The sequence below is a fragment of the Pseudopipra pipra genome, chromosome 1 (assembly GCF_036250125.1).
Source record: "Pseudopipra pipra isolate bDixPip1 chromosome 1, bDixPip1.hap1, whole genome shotgun sequence".
NCBI classification, from domain to species: Eukaryota; Metazoa; Chordata; class Aves; order Passeriformes; family Pipridae; genus Pseudopipra; species Pseudopipra pipra.
In genome coordinates, this window is record NC_087549.1 from 153,469,549 (window position 1) to 153,483,965 (window position 14,417).

General features: G+C 45.6%; 1 protein-coding gene and 1 long non-coding RNA gene across 4 annotated transcripts; one reads left to right on the top strand and one right to left on the bottom strand.

The window, feature by feature from the left end:
• The first annotated feature begins 96 nt into the window (after nt 1-96).
• On the top strand, nt 97-8,693 carry LOC135405140 (uncharacterized). Of its 2 annotated transcripts, XR_010425758.1 has the most exons (3): nt 97-254; nt 4,524-4,629; nt 7,766-8,693. It is a non-coding gene; the product is annotated as an uncharacterized LOC135405140 (long non-coding RNA). The 2 variants fall into 2 exon arrangements; XR_010425754.1 differs by lacking the exons at nt 97-254; nt 4,524-4,629 and adding an exon at nt 7,341-7,632.
• Nucleotides 5,964-9,836, bottom strand: IBA57 (iron-sulfur cluster assembly factor IBA57). 2 transcript variants are annotated; one of them, XM_064639798.1, is made up of 3 exons: nt 9,521-9,836; nt 7,984-8,330; nt 5,964-7,343 (listed from the first exon to the last, which is right to left on the bottom strand). In XM_064639798.1, the coding sequence occupies exons 1-3, from the start codon at nt 9,772-9,774 to the stop codon at nt 6,952-6,954; spliced, it is 993 nt and encodes a 330-aa protein (XP_064495868.1). In that variant the 5' UTR covers nt 9,775-9,836; the 3' UTR covers nt 5,964-6,951. The 2 variants fall into 2 exon arrangements, with proteins under 2 accessions (XP_064495868.1, XP_064495873.1); XM_064639803.1 differs by lacking the exon at nt 9,521-9,836 and adding an exon at nt 9,228-9,399.
• Between the last annotated feature and the right edge of the window lie 4,581 nt (nt 9,837-14,417).

Below are 14,417 nucleotides of genomic sequence, written 5' to 3' on the forward strand. Positions count from 1 at the left end.
CCGCGGGCCGGGTGATGTCAGCGCGGGGCCGGCGGGCGGGAGCACGATGGGAATTGTAGGCGCTCCCCGCCCGGGCGGGAGCCGGGAGCCGCCCCGGGACCCACCGCCCCCAGCCGGGGTTTGATGGGCGCTGCCGGAGCCGCTGCGTTCGGCCGGGAAACGCTTCTCAGCTGGGAGAGAAGGGCGAGGGGGTGTTTGGGATGCGCCTTCTCCTTCCCAATTAGCAGAAGTGATTTCTAAGTAATTATCCTCAGGTGATCACTATACTATATTTTATATTTCCTATTTTATATTTCCTATCTCTTATTCCATATTTTATATTTCCTATTTTATATTTTATATTTCCTATTTTATATTTTACATTTTATATATTATTTTTATATTTCATATATTATTTTATATTTTATTATTATTTTTATATTTCATATATTATTTTATATTTTATTATTATTTTTATATTTCATATATTATTTTATATTTTATATATTATTTTTATAATTTTTTTTAATTTTTCTACATAATATATAAATATTTATATATTTATGGTTTTGTATATTTCTATATTACTTCTATATTTAAATAATATATAAAAGTTATATATGATGCACATATATATTTTTATATTTTATTGTATATTTTATACTATATATTCTATAGTATATATTATGTATATTTTATATATATTCTATAATATATATTATTTATATTTTATATTTCCTATTTTATATTTTACATTTTATATATTTTTATATTTCATATATTATTTTATATTTTATATATTATTTTTATATTTTTTATTTTTTCTACATAATATATAAATATTATTTATATATTTATGGTTTCGTATATTTCTATATTACTTATATATTTAAATTTCTATATTATTTATATATTTAAATAATATATAAAAGTTATATATAATGCGCATATATTTACATATTTATATTTTATTGGATATTTTATACTATATATTCTATAATATATATTATGTATATTTTATATATATTCTATAATATTTATTATTTATATTTTATATATATTCTATAATATATATATCTATATTTTACATATGTTTATATTTTATGTAACTATATTTATATAGATGTGTTTCATATTTTTATAATATATAAATATATTTGTATTGATATATTTTATATTTCTATAATATCTATTATATTAATATCTCCTTTTATACTTTATATAAATATATTTATACGTTTTATATTTATATAATATATAAAATATATTCCTGTTACATATCACTGCATTAATAATTAATGTATTTTAATTTGAAAATTAATTTGCTAGTTAATACATTAATTAATAATGTGGTAATTCAATTGTGTTATATTTAATATACTATATATATGATTATAATATATATAATATATATAATATGTAATATATATTGTATGATATAATATAGTGTATATATACACTAATATACATACATGTGTGTGTGTATATATACATGTATACATATACATGCACATATATATAAATACACTGTATATTTTCATACTTCCAAAACCATTTAGGTTGTAATCAGAAAGCACAAGCCAGTCAGGAAATTTTAATCATTACAACATACATATAATATACAATATATGTATAAACACATCATATTTGACAGTGCAAGAGCTCTCCTGACAAGCTCTTACATCTCTGGGGTTTTGGCATCTCCAATAATTCACTGGAATTAATGTTTTTTTTGTTGGTGGTGCCACTCCTGCCACTTCTGCTCCTCTCTCCCCACTGAAGGTGTCACTTGGCTCACTCCAGCTGTGCAACCAGCGATGAGAAATCAAGCCCTCTGCTTTCTGGAACAAGAATTAAACATAAAGGTTGTTTGATTAAAGGCTTTTTTTCATGCTAGAGCAACTTGCCTTCTCCCCACTTTCATTTTATCACCTGTCAAACATTTTTTTCCTTAATAAAGTCATCGTTTTTCCCCAATTCCTTACCTTAACTCAGATGATAAATCCTGATCATCCCCTGACATCCCCCTGTTTTTAGTGCTACAAAAAGAATGAACATAATTGAAGTAGATAACAATATCCAGAGACAATGGAAATGGCAAACAGAGCCATTTTCATCTTTTTCAAGGAAATCAAAATACTAGTTATTATATTAATATGATAGTTATAATATAGTTCAATTGCTGGGAAGTGTAGCCCATCATCAGGCAAGTATTATTACAGTCTTGAGACTAGGAAAAAAGAGAGAGCAGAGTGCTAAATTCCAACCAAATTAAAAAAAAAACATACACACAAAACCCCAAAAACACTAAAGCTGCCCTGCAACGTACATTTATTTGTCATCCAAGTTAAACTTAAAAATAAGTTGTTCACCCTGAACAACAAAAGTACATTGAAAGTGCTGCTAAAATACACTGTGAGTGCCACACAGCACATAACCTCTCCCAAATATTAAGTTTATTCCACACAGCTTTTCTGACACGGAAATAAATAGGAAATTAGGTCACCTCTCCCTAAAAATTTCAGTCTTTGTTTGCTTTGTTGTTATCCCCCCTCCAGTTCCTCTCCACAGAGCTGTGATGACATTCCCAGACTGCCACTGTCCTCCTTCAGCTGCCTGGAGGAAGCAAAATTTGAGAATAAAAACATAAATAAACACGAGACATGAAGCTTTTATATCTATTTCCCTTTTTTTTTTTTCCCCTCAAAAAACTGGAAAGATCAAAAATCTCAAGCAGGGATTAAAGGAAAAAAAAAAAAATAAAAAGGAAGCCTAAACATTTCCAGTGTTCTGGCAGCACAGCACTAAAGTACAAACTCTTATTTTAGTGATAGGAGTAGACAGCAAAATTCCAGGACAGAGGGAACGAGAGGAAATCCAGACACAAATCCACAGAAAGAATTTAGGCATGAATTATTTCCACTAGTTTGAGAACAGCGTGTTACAGAAAAAAAAAAACAAGACAGCCTATTCTGAAGGGCTCACAGTCCACCTAAAAGCAAAATGCCACTCAGGGAAAGGATGGAAAAAATAGTTTAAAGTAAAAATGTAGCATTTTTCTGTGTTTCCATCCAGCAGAAACTGTGCTCCCAACAATATTAAGTGACTAGAAAGAGTAGGAGCTACACCCTCCTCTCAAAATAACACGCAAAATGCCCCCAGGGCTTGTGCAGAGTGTGGTTTCAGTAGGAATTGCTGCGAAAAGGGGATGAAAGCTGCCAAATTTTCCAGCTCTGAAAACGCTGGAGAACTGGAGTCTCCTGGAAAAGCAGGATCACCACAGGCTGTGAGGAATAAATCAGATTTGTGACTCTCATCCGCGCAGTATTTGGACACTCCCCGAGGACCTCAAAGGTTTCAGCAATGCGTTAACAGCAGGAAAACACACCCAAAATATTAATATTAAGCAAATATTATTATTGAGCACATGTTAATATTTGTGAGGGCGTTTTAGAGTTGCTGACTTCAAGTAATGCAGCGTGAAGGTGATCACACAGAACCTCCTGGCTACAGCAGTGTGAAACCTTATGAGTAATTATATCTTTAATATTGGATTGCAGTCATTTTAATAACTCAGTAGAACATACATTCTATGTTATATATGTCATATAGGTTTTACATATGTTTTATATATTACATATATATGTTATGTGTATTACATATGTATGTTATGTATATTACCTATATAAAATACATAACACATAATAATATATCTAAATATAATAATATACAAAACATATATCATTATATATATGTTTTTCTATATTCTATTTATACATTATTATGTGTTATGTATTATATATGTATTGTGTATGTATCATGTTATGTATATATGTATTATATGTTATACATGCATTATATATATATGTTATGTATATATGTTATGTATATATTTATATATAAATATATATTTATATATTTATATATAAATATATATACAAATATATATATATGAATTATATATATGTTATATATTATAGATGTATTATATGTTACACATGTATTATATATGGTATATATTAAATATGTATTATATGTTACATATGTATTACATATATGTTATGTATATGTTACACATGTATTATATATATTATGTTATATATTACATATGTATTATATATATTATGGTATATATTATATATGTATTATATGCTATATATGATAGATAGATAGATAGATAGACCAATAGACCGACAGATAGATAGATAGATAGATAGACAGATAGATAGACAGATAGATTAGATAGATAGATATTACAGAGTAAACTGGTGAAGTATGAGCAGTCATTCTTCTGGACTCTTCACCACACCAAAACAACTTTTGGGGAATTTTACTATGACAGGATATATATATATTAAAAAAAAAAAAAAAACAAAAAAAACCAAAAAAAAAAACAAACAAAAAAAACGTGACAAGGAAGGAAGAACTGCTACTAGAAAAATTTAAAAATGCAGGGGAAAAAAAAAAAAAAAAGATGAAATTTTCTTTTGCCCGTAACCAGACATTTCAATGTATTTCCCTCCACAACCGCTCTTTCCCTCAAGAAAACACCACTTTTTGGGGGGCGTCCACACCGCCCACAGATCCCTATCGGCGCACACGCGAGAGGCCAAGTGGAAGAGCCGGACAGCGTCGTACTTTCGCAGATAGGTCCTTTATTTCTTTATTTCTGCCCCTCCGGCGGCCACAGCGCTTCCCTTCCCTCACGTTTTCCCGCCTCCTGCCATGAGGGAGCGGCGCGAGGCCACCCCCACCCCCCCCACCCCCCCCCAACGTCCTCGCGCCACTTTTCCCGCGCTCCGGCCCAGGCGGGAACGCAACGGCCGCCGGTGGGAGAAACCACTGCGAGGGGGACATGGGGGGGGGGAGGAGGAGGGCAAGGAGGACGGGAAGGAACCATCGTGAGGCGGGACGGGGGGGGGGGGGGGAGAAACTGAGGCAATGGAGGGGAGGGGGAAACTGAGGCAGCGAGGGGGGAAACGCCGGGGAAAAAGGGGATGGGGAAGGAGCTCCCCTCAGTTTCTCCTCAGCTTTCCAGCTGCGTTTAGTCTGAAGCACGAGCTTAACCTGCCAGCACCCCTTCGGTGCGTCCCTTGCTGAGGGAACGGTTCCTCACTGGACGGGAGGTTGTCCAGGGATGTGGTGGAGTCACCGTCCCTGGAAGTGTCCAAAAAACCTGTGGATACGGTGCTTGAGGACACGGCGTGGTGGTGGATTAATGCTGGGTTAATGGCTGGACTCCCTGATCTTGGAGGGCTTTTCCAGCCTTAATGATTCCAGGGCTGTCGGGGAGGGAAAAGCCCCTGCAAAATCAACCCAGCCCAAGCTCACCTGGCTAAAACCATCAATGAGAGAGCAGGATGTGAGGAAGAATAAAAAAAAAAAATAAGGATAACATGGATTGGGGCTGCCCCCTTCCCATTTCTGCCACATCCCTTCTCCAGAATCCACCTGACACCTTTTTATTTCAGTACCACCTTATTTTGTGTCTGACCTTCCATATGTGCAACCTGCAGCTGTTGGCAACAAGAAAAGCCTCTAAAATACATTAAGAGGACAAAAGGAACGTGTGTCTAAGGCAGGAAAAAACTCAGGGCTTCCCCAAACAGAGGAGTTTATTCAGTGTTTATTCAGGCTCTGCTCACACCAGGACAATAAAACTATTCTGTGGAGACTTTGCACAATGGGTGGCAGAGAGGAAAAGCTGCTTCTGGCAAAGCAGCATCAACGGGCAGCACAGCCTCGCCTTTGTGGCACTTAGAGGATCCAGTTTCATTTATTTTTTTCCAGCAGAAAGACTCTGTTAACAATCCCAAACCTGACCAACAGCCTAAGGCGTTTTTCTTGTCAGCAAGCAACCTGAAAAAGTATTTGTCCTGTTGTGTGTCTTCAGCCCAGGCAAATAAAAGGCACCATCTCTTCTCCTTCACATAAATCACTTTTAAATTAGATAAAATAATTAAAAAGATATTCCACAGACTCACTTTACAGCAACCATAGAGTTTTAATCAATATGAGCATTTTTCACAGACAAATTCCTTTCACAGTAACGCTGAAACAGCAGCAGAATGTGCTTTGGACGGGTTTTGTTAAAAATATTCATGCAAGAGGTTGTGGTTTTTGGGGTTTTTTTGGTCAAAATGGGAGGGGACCTGGGCACCTCTCTCATCACGCCCTTGTGTAATGGATTTATTGTAATACAAAAATAGAAAGGGCTCCTATAAATCACTGCAGGTTGACAGGGATAGGAGGCATGGAGCTGGTTGGCTTTGGAAGCAAAGAGGAACATGCTGACTGCAGGAGCAGGGAAAATTGGGAAGGCAGAAGAGTGTTGGGGGCCAGAAAAAAAATGAAGCAAAGAAATGCCAACTTAAAATCAAGGTCTGAAATGTGAAGTACAAGGCATTCCTCTTCCTGAACACAATTCCGGCGGTGGAGAGAAACACCCACACAATCAGCGAGTTTAAGAAGCTCAATGCAAGGAGTAATTTGCAGTAAAAACTTTTAGCCTGAGAATACATAAGAGCAGCATGATCTCCACTCAAAAAAAAAACCCAAAATCATCATAATACCACAAAATGGTTATTCTGAACTGAAACATCCAGTGCGTGGAACAGGGAATCTCCTGCTCCCATTGCTCACTTCAGTGGGAACACGCCCCACATCCTACACGGAGCACAGTCTGATGGAGGGTCAGACTCAAAATCCATCCAACAACATGTGGCAACCCCTAAATAAACAGGGATTACCCTCAGGAAAAAGTGCACTTCCCTGTGTATCTCTCTCCACAACACCCAGTGGACGATCCGACCTCACAGCTTTGGGTTCCCGATTTGAGGGGACCCAGTTTGAGTTCAGTCCCGATTTGAGGCCTCCTGTGACACCCCTCCATCACACACCACAAACACCAGCCGAAGGCCAAACTTCTCCCACAGAATAAGATCCTCCAGAAGGCAAGTGGTGGCTCCTCACCTATTTAGCAGCACTTTTCGGCCACCACTCGGGCGTGTTTGCGCTGAGCTTCACTTTATCCCCTCCCACGTCGATGCAGAGCGGCTCGTTTACGTGAGCCAACCTCAGCAGAGCTATCCCGAGGTCACCTCCTCCCGCCCGGAACTTCCCGGCCGGCTTTCCCGACGCGGTGAGGATCTCGGCGCCCTCGGGAATGCCGTCTTTGGGAAGCGGAGCCGAGAAGGAGACGGGGAGCAGGCGCTTGCGGATGACGCCCATGTGGTGTGTCCTGGCCGTCAGCTCCTGCCCGATGTAACAGCCCTTGGTGAAGCTGATGCCGTTCATGTAGGCCAGGTTGGACTCCAGAGGGAGGGCGACTCCAGGAGGGAGATCCTTCACACCTTCAGGAATTCCTGGGAAAAGAGTAAAGCCAAGAGGTAAATACTCCTCCATAAGGCTTGTGCCCCAAGTGCCTTAAATTGTTTGAGTCATTAGCAACTGATTTCCCAAAACCAGATGGACTCTGATTTAAGCACAGAACCATCACCTTTCACTCTGCCAATTAATTTAATCCACCATCAGCCTGGACACCATAAAATCAAAGGCACTGGGACTCCCAGCAGTGGGAGTCCTCTCAAATCAAACATCCTTCCCTGGGCCTCTGAGTTAACTCAGCAAACACACCCACGAATTTTTAGGAAGGTAAGTCTGGGTGTTCCCTTTTCCTTCCTTAGCAACGAGCAAAACACACGGCCTGTGTGTAACCCCAAAATAACCAAAATTACTCAAACCACAGAAGCTTCTAAAAAAATGACTAATCCTGGTTTTCTTTCAGCATTCCTGACCAATCCCCATCATCTGAGTAACAGAAAACCCAAATATTACTTCTGCCACCAGAGGGAATTCTAAGCACCAGAGAACTTTTTTACTCAAAGCAGCAACTAATACCTTTATTTATTAACAAATTAAACACATTACTTATTCCTGTCTTATCTCAGCACACGGACTCCCAAAATCCAGAGCCACAGAGTGCAAAACAGGACTCAGCTTTACCTTGCTTATACCTGTGCCTGTGGTAATCCTGAACGTCTCCAACTTCACTCCCAGGGATAATCTCCGACAGATTTGCTCCTTTCTTTGTGATCAGTCTCCAGCCCATGACTCCTGCCCTGGGGTCAGGAGTCAAGAGCACAGCCTGGCCTGCACATTTCGGGAGGGAGCTGGAGGCGTCTCCAGCCTGTCCCCCAGGGATGACAGCCCACAGGGAGAGGTCAGGGCAGGGGGAGATGTCGACTTTCCTGCGGATCTTGTACAGTTTCAGGTGTTTCTGGAAGGGCTCCAGGACATTGCTGTCGCACTCCAGCAGGATGTGAGGCTCCTCTCCCGCGCTCCCGTGGAGCCTAAAAAAAGTAACACCTGCAAGGTCAGGAAAACAAACCCCCACAGCAGCAGGAGCCAAAAGGCTTTGTCTGGCTCCTGGTGCGAATCCAGAAGTCTGGGCAGTGGCATGGAAGGCTGCTGGCACGCATGGAGCAGGAAATACCTGATGTTTTCCAGCCTTCGGTTGCACTCTTTCCCAGCAAACACTGCCCTCAGCTCTCCCAGGGACAGGAACAGGGTGTGAGGAATCCTCCACCCCTTCCCTAAAGTGAGGGGAATTTCAGCAGGGGGAGAAGCCACATTCAGCTGTGCCTTCCACTGGCACAGAATCCCAGAACGGTTTGGGTTGGAAGGGGCAATAAAGATGATCCAGTTCCACTTCCCATCATTACTTTTGACTGCATTGACTGGAGAATGTTTCCCAGTACCGTAGAATCCTAGAATGGTTTGGGTTGGAGGGGGCCTTAATGATCATCCAGTCCCACCCCCTGCCATGGGCAGGGACACCTTCCACTAGCTCAGGTTGCTCCAAGCCCCGTCCAACCTGGCCTTGGACACTCCCAGGGATGGGGCAGCCACAGCTTCTCTGGGAAATCCATTCCAGTCCCTCCCCACTCTCATACCCAAGAATTTCTTCCTAATATCTCATCTAAATCTCTCCTCAGTCTCTTTGAAATCATTCTCCCCTTGCCCTGTCCCTCCATCCCTTGTCCCCAGTCCCTCTCCAGCTCTCCTGGAGCCCCTTTAGGCCCTGCAAGGGGCTCTCAGCTCTCCCTGGATCCTTCTCTTCTCCAGGTGAACCCCCCCAGCTCTCCCAGCCTGGCTCCAGAGCAGAGGGGCTCCAGCCCTCCGAGCATCCCCGTGGCCTCCTCTGGACCTGCTCCAGCAGCTTCTCCTGTGTCTGGGTGGCCCCAGACCTGGATGCAGCTTTCCATACTCCATGTGGGGAGTCCATATCCCCAGGTGGTATCCCCACGGCCATCACACCGCCCTGCCGGGGCAACCCGCAGAGGCTGCAGCAAGTCAGTAAAACCACCCTGAACAAGCGCTTTACTGCGCTTCACTTTATAAATATAAGCCAGCAATGCCGCGTGTCTGGCACGGGCGATAACAGGAACCAGGAACCACGCCTGGATTAGTCCCGTCTCCCCCCGCCTCCCCGCAATGGTCTCGCCCAGCTCCCCCCCCCCGCGGCCCCGCATGGTCTCACCTGTACAGGATGACGTCATACAGGCAGCGGCCCTGCACGTTCAGCGCGTGCGCGTACAGCGCGGGGGGGGCCCCGTCCGCCGCCGCCGCCAGCTGCGTGACGTCATTGGTGAGCAGCCCCTGCAGGAACACGGCGGCCTCGGCGCCGCGCACGCCCAGCAGCGCCCGGCCCGGCGGGAAGCAGGCGGCGGCCGCGTCCCGCCGGCCCCGGCACAGCCGGCGCAGCCCCGGCGCCGTTACCGCCCTCACCAACATGGCGGCGCCGTCAGAGGGTCCCGCCGCCGCCGCCCGCCTCCGCCGCCGCCATCTTGTGTGTGTCCCGGGGGAGGGCGACACCTGCCGGCGGGATGGGGGTCGCACCGCTGGTCACGCCCCCGCCCACAAATACCACGCCCCCTCTGTCTGGCCACGCCCCCTCCCTGCTCTCTCTCCTCGCAAGGGCTCGGCCGTTTGGCCACGCCCCCATCCCTATGGCCACGCCCCCTCCATTACACTCAACCGCCTCTCTGGCCACGCCCCGCCGATGGCCACGCCCCTCCCGGCTCAGTCTCCTCCCTGCAGCCACGCCCCCTCTCCCATGGCCACGCCCCCCGGACGATCCCGATCGGGACCGGGCGACCAACGGGATCCTGAGGATGGAATTTGGGGACCCCCTCCCGCTGCTCCCCGGGTTCCCCGGCCATGGAGGGAGCGAGGGGAACACCTAAATCGCTCGCACCTCCCGTGGTTTGGTTGTGGGAGTGCCCGAGGGCTGCCTAGCCCGGCTGCTCCCCCTTAGTCGTTACAGAATCACAGATCATTAAGGTTGGAAAAGACCCCTGAGATCATCGAGTCCAACTTGTGACCGATCACCAACCACCCTGTCAACCAGACCACAGGACTGAGTGCCATGCCCAATGTTTCCTTAAACACCTCCACTCCTTCCCCTGCCGAGCCTAAAATCCCCTAAAAGCCACATGGACCCATTCTCTTCCAGGGACATTTTGGCTAACCTGCTGGAAAACTCCGAAGGTCCCTGTTTTCCACTCTTTTAATTCTCCCCCCTACTTCTGTTTCTGCAGGACCCACCAACTGCCCCCCTCCTCCTTTTAACACTCTTGGAAAAACTTGTCAGCAGCTCCGTCTTAGAGTAAATTTTAATGTTTAGCAGTGGGAATTCTACTAAGCATTGCACTGAAATAAACCCATGGAATTATGGAATAATTGCGTTAGAAGGGATCTTTAAACGTTATTTAGCCTAAGCCCCCTGCAACAAGCAGGGACACCTTCAATCCCTCAGGTTGCTCAGAGCCCCAGCCCAACCTGACCTGGGATGTTTCCAGGGATGGGAAATCCCTGGTTAAAATCCTGCTGTTAAAATCACAGAGCTGAAGGTGCTGTTTTGCTTCCTTCTTGAATATTTCCTGGCGCTCTGGGAAGTAGAGTCTGAAAGGCCCAGATAGCCCCAGGTTTGGCTGCAGCTCTTTCTGCTGGAATTCATCCCACAGTCCAAGGAACAGCCCTGAGTCACCCCTGTCATTTGCAATTCCCATTCTCCAGTGGCTGCAGTTGGGTTTCAGGCCATCCAGCCCCTCCTGCTGCCCCCACCAGCAATGAGCAGCTCTGCTGGCCCTGAATGACCCTGCTAAAACCACCGGGACCGGTGCCAAGCCCCTAAAACCCACGGATCCCAAAACCCTGAGTGGAGGGACCCGTTTTCCAGGAGCTGGGGATGCAGAGTGTGTTCCTCCAGCTGGCCCTGGGGCGGGACTGGGCTCTCCCTTCGTGTCCTGGGTGTGATAACCTTATCACACACCCCTGTGTGTGGGGGACAGATCAGCTCCTGGTGGTGCCAGGAGGTACAGAGTGTTCAGTTCGGGGCTGGCCCTGCTTGGAGGTGACACTTGTCAGGCACAGGCAGAGCAGGTGGGGAAATAAAGACTGGCACAGATGTGATTTGAGGTGACCTTGGCACGTGGACGAGCTCTGCCCTCCCCCTGGCACATGTTGGGTGTCAGAAACGGGGCTGAGGAAACCTCACCCTGGCCTGAAACCATCTGGAGATGCAGGGAGCTGGTGCCCAGCGGGGTTTTCTCCTCTCCCTGGAAGTGGGAATGGGCCAGGAGCAAGAGCTGTGTTTGCTTTTTAGAGGCCCAGGAGAAGGGGAAAACTCACATATCTGGAAGCACAGCTGGGCTGAAACTCCAGAGTCCAACGTGGACTCACAGCTGGATCCAGCTTTGGCTCTTCTTTGCCGGTGCCACATCCCTGCTGCACCCACCAAGTCACGGGGACCAGTGGTGGCCACTCCATGGGAAGCCCTTGGCCATCTCCATGCATTCCCATGCTGCTTCCCAACCATCACACAGGTTGTATCAAACCCCACGTAGATATTTGCAAAGGCAGTAAGTTAAATAAAATCAAAAATGGAAAAGAATCAGGCGGACAGTTCAAGCCTTCATTTGCTTTTCCCTCTCCCATACTTTTATTCACTTTTCTCTGGGTTTTCTTTTCTTTTATCACAGAGTTATGCAGTCAGTCAAGTCATATTTAAACATTTCAGTGTCAGAAACTACAGCTCTGCCAGTTTAGTGCATTAAATCAGCTCAGGGGATTGTTTGAGACAAGTCATGGCATGGCTGAGACCTGCCAAGCCCTTGGGAGGTTTGTGCCAGCCCTCACTGAATGAGTGTCTGTCCTCACTAAAATCAGGGGACCTGAAACCTTGTTGGAGGGACAACACAGCTCCCAGAGCTTCCATGACATGAATTTCTACTGGAAGGTGGGGAATTCTAGTGGAAAGTGTCCCTCCCCATGGCAGGTGGTTTATAATGAGATGATCTTTAAGATCCCTTCCAACTCAAGCCATCCTGGGATTCTGTGATAATTCAGCAGACATTTGGTGATTCTTCCCCATCACTCCTGCTGTTTGGATGAACTTACACTGATTTTAAACCCCACTGGCACAGCTGGACCCATCTCCAGCAGGATCAAATCCTCCTGCCTTTCCTCATGGGAACAGTACTGCCCTTGGCTGATGCTCTCCCCCAGGATTAGTACTGTGGCACTGAGTAATGCCCTCTCCCTCTCTGGAATCTGTGTTTGGAGCAGAGGCTGGATCTGTGCTTCATTTCACTCTGAAATGTTTTTGTAAACTGGATCCCATCAGCTGTGCCCAAGAAGTGCCTGTTCTCCCCACGGATTCCAAGTGGGCCTTGGGAACCAGATCCATGCAGGCATCTCGTGGTGCTGGAGATGAGTCTCTCCTCTGTGCCTAAGGCTCTCCACGACACATTCTGAGTTGGAAGGGACCCATGGAAGCTACAACTCCCTCTTATCCATGAATCTGCCTCCACATCAGCCTGATGGATCATCCCCCACCAGCCTTGTCATTCCTGAAGGTGTTTTTGGAAGGAGAGCCGGTGGCACAGGGTGACAAGGCACAGCATCCCTGGCTAAGCTCTATCCCAAAGGGAAAATCCCCCCTTGGTGGAACACCTCTCATCCAGGCAGGTATGTTGGGGCAACTTGGAAATCCTCACAGATAAGAGGATGGTGACAAGGGACAGAGACTCTCTCTCTGTTCCTCACCAGCCCTGGGCAGTGGCACAAGCTCCTGGCAGTCCCTTGTTCCATCAGCTTTCCATTCTTTGCTCTCCCACTGCCCAAAACCCTGTGGCAGCAGGACAGCCTGAGGCTCCCACTTGTGAGGGCTCATCCTTGGCATTTATTTACTCATCCACAACTCCTCCACCAGCAGAAATCAGGGATAACCACTGCATTTATCCTGGTATAATAAACTCATTTTCTCCAGCTTTTTCTCGGGGTGTTGAGCACAAACCCTCATCCCCAAGCCCACATGAGCTGCAATTATTCATCCCAAACCCTATTTAATAAATATTCCCCAAGCTGTGCTCTGGGAGGTCAGTCACAGGCAGCCAGCAGGACATGGGGCTGTGGTGAACCACGGCAGCACTTCTGGCTCTGGGACAATATCCCACAGTGCTGGAGAGGGAAACATGGATTGTGGCTGGCCTGGGCAATGCAGAGACCAGCGATTATAGAGGGAAATTGCAAGGACAACAGGCAGGATGCAGGAATAAAGCCGGAATAAAGTGGCAGCTGAGTTTGCAGGGAGTGAGACAAAGGGGCTGTTCTGAAAGGAGGGTTGGTCTTTTCTCCCAGGTAACAGGTGATAGGATAAGAGGGAATGGCCTCAAGTTGCACCAGGGGAGGTTTGGGTTGGATATTAGGGAAAATCAGGCATTGGATCAGGCTGCCCAGGGAAGTGGTGGAACCACCATCCCTGGAAATGTTTAAAAAACATGTGGATGTGGTGCCTGGGGACATGGTTTAGTGGTGGATCTGGCAGTGCTGGGTTAGTGGTTGAACTCAGTGATCTTAGAGGGCTTTTCCAGCCCTAATGATTCCATGTTAATGGGACTGAGGATGAAGGTAACGTTGTTGTTGGCATTTCCCTGGTTTGGAGGACACCTTGTTCTTTAGCAAAGGTCTCCTTTATTTGGGGCATTTTAGCCTAAAATGCTTCTGACTATTGACACCCCCCCCCCGTGGGCCTGTCAGAGGATCCTGCTCTCAGAATCACAGAATGGTTTGGCTTGGAAGGGGCTTTAGAGATCATCCAGTTCCAACTCCCTGCCATGGGCAGGGACACCTTCCCCTACACCAGATTGCTCCCTGCCTCATCCAGCCTGGCCTTGGCTCTTCTCTCTCTTGGTGGAACCACATCCTGCTCATACCAAAGAATTTGTCAACACAGCTCAGATTCCAGAGAAACAGGAACAAAAACAGGAAGAAAATGCATGTTTGTGTCCGGAAATTTTTTTCCTGAAGACTTTTTGGACAGGGGTTGCGGGTGAACCTGCCCGTGATTTAACGGGAAGAGCAAAGACCGAGCC

Coding starts and splice junctions, on each gene's coding strand:
- IBA57 (XM_064639798.1), bottom strand. CDS start 9,774: ATGTTGGTGAGGGCGGTAACGGCGCCGGGGCTGCGCCGGCTGTGCCGG. Junction 8,331..9,520: donor TATGACGTCATCCTGTACAG/GTGAGACCATGC, acceptor TACTTTTTTTAG/GCTCCACGGGAGCGCGGGAG. Junction 7,344..7,983: donor CAGGCACAGGTATAAGCAAG/GTAAAGCTGAGT, acceptor CTCTTTTCCCAG/GAATTCCTGAAGGTGTGAAG.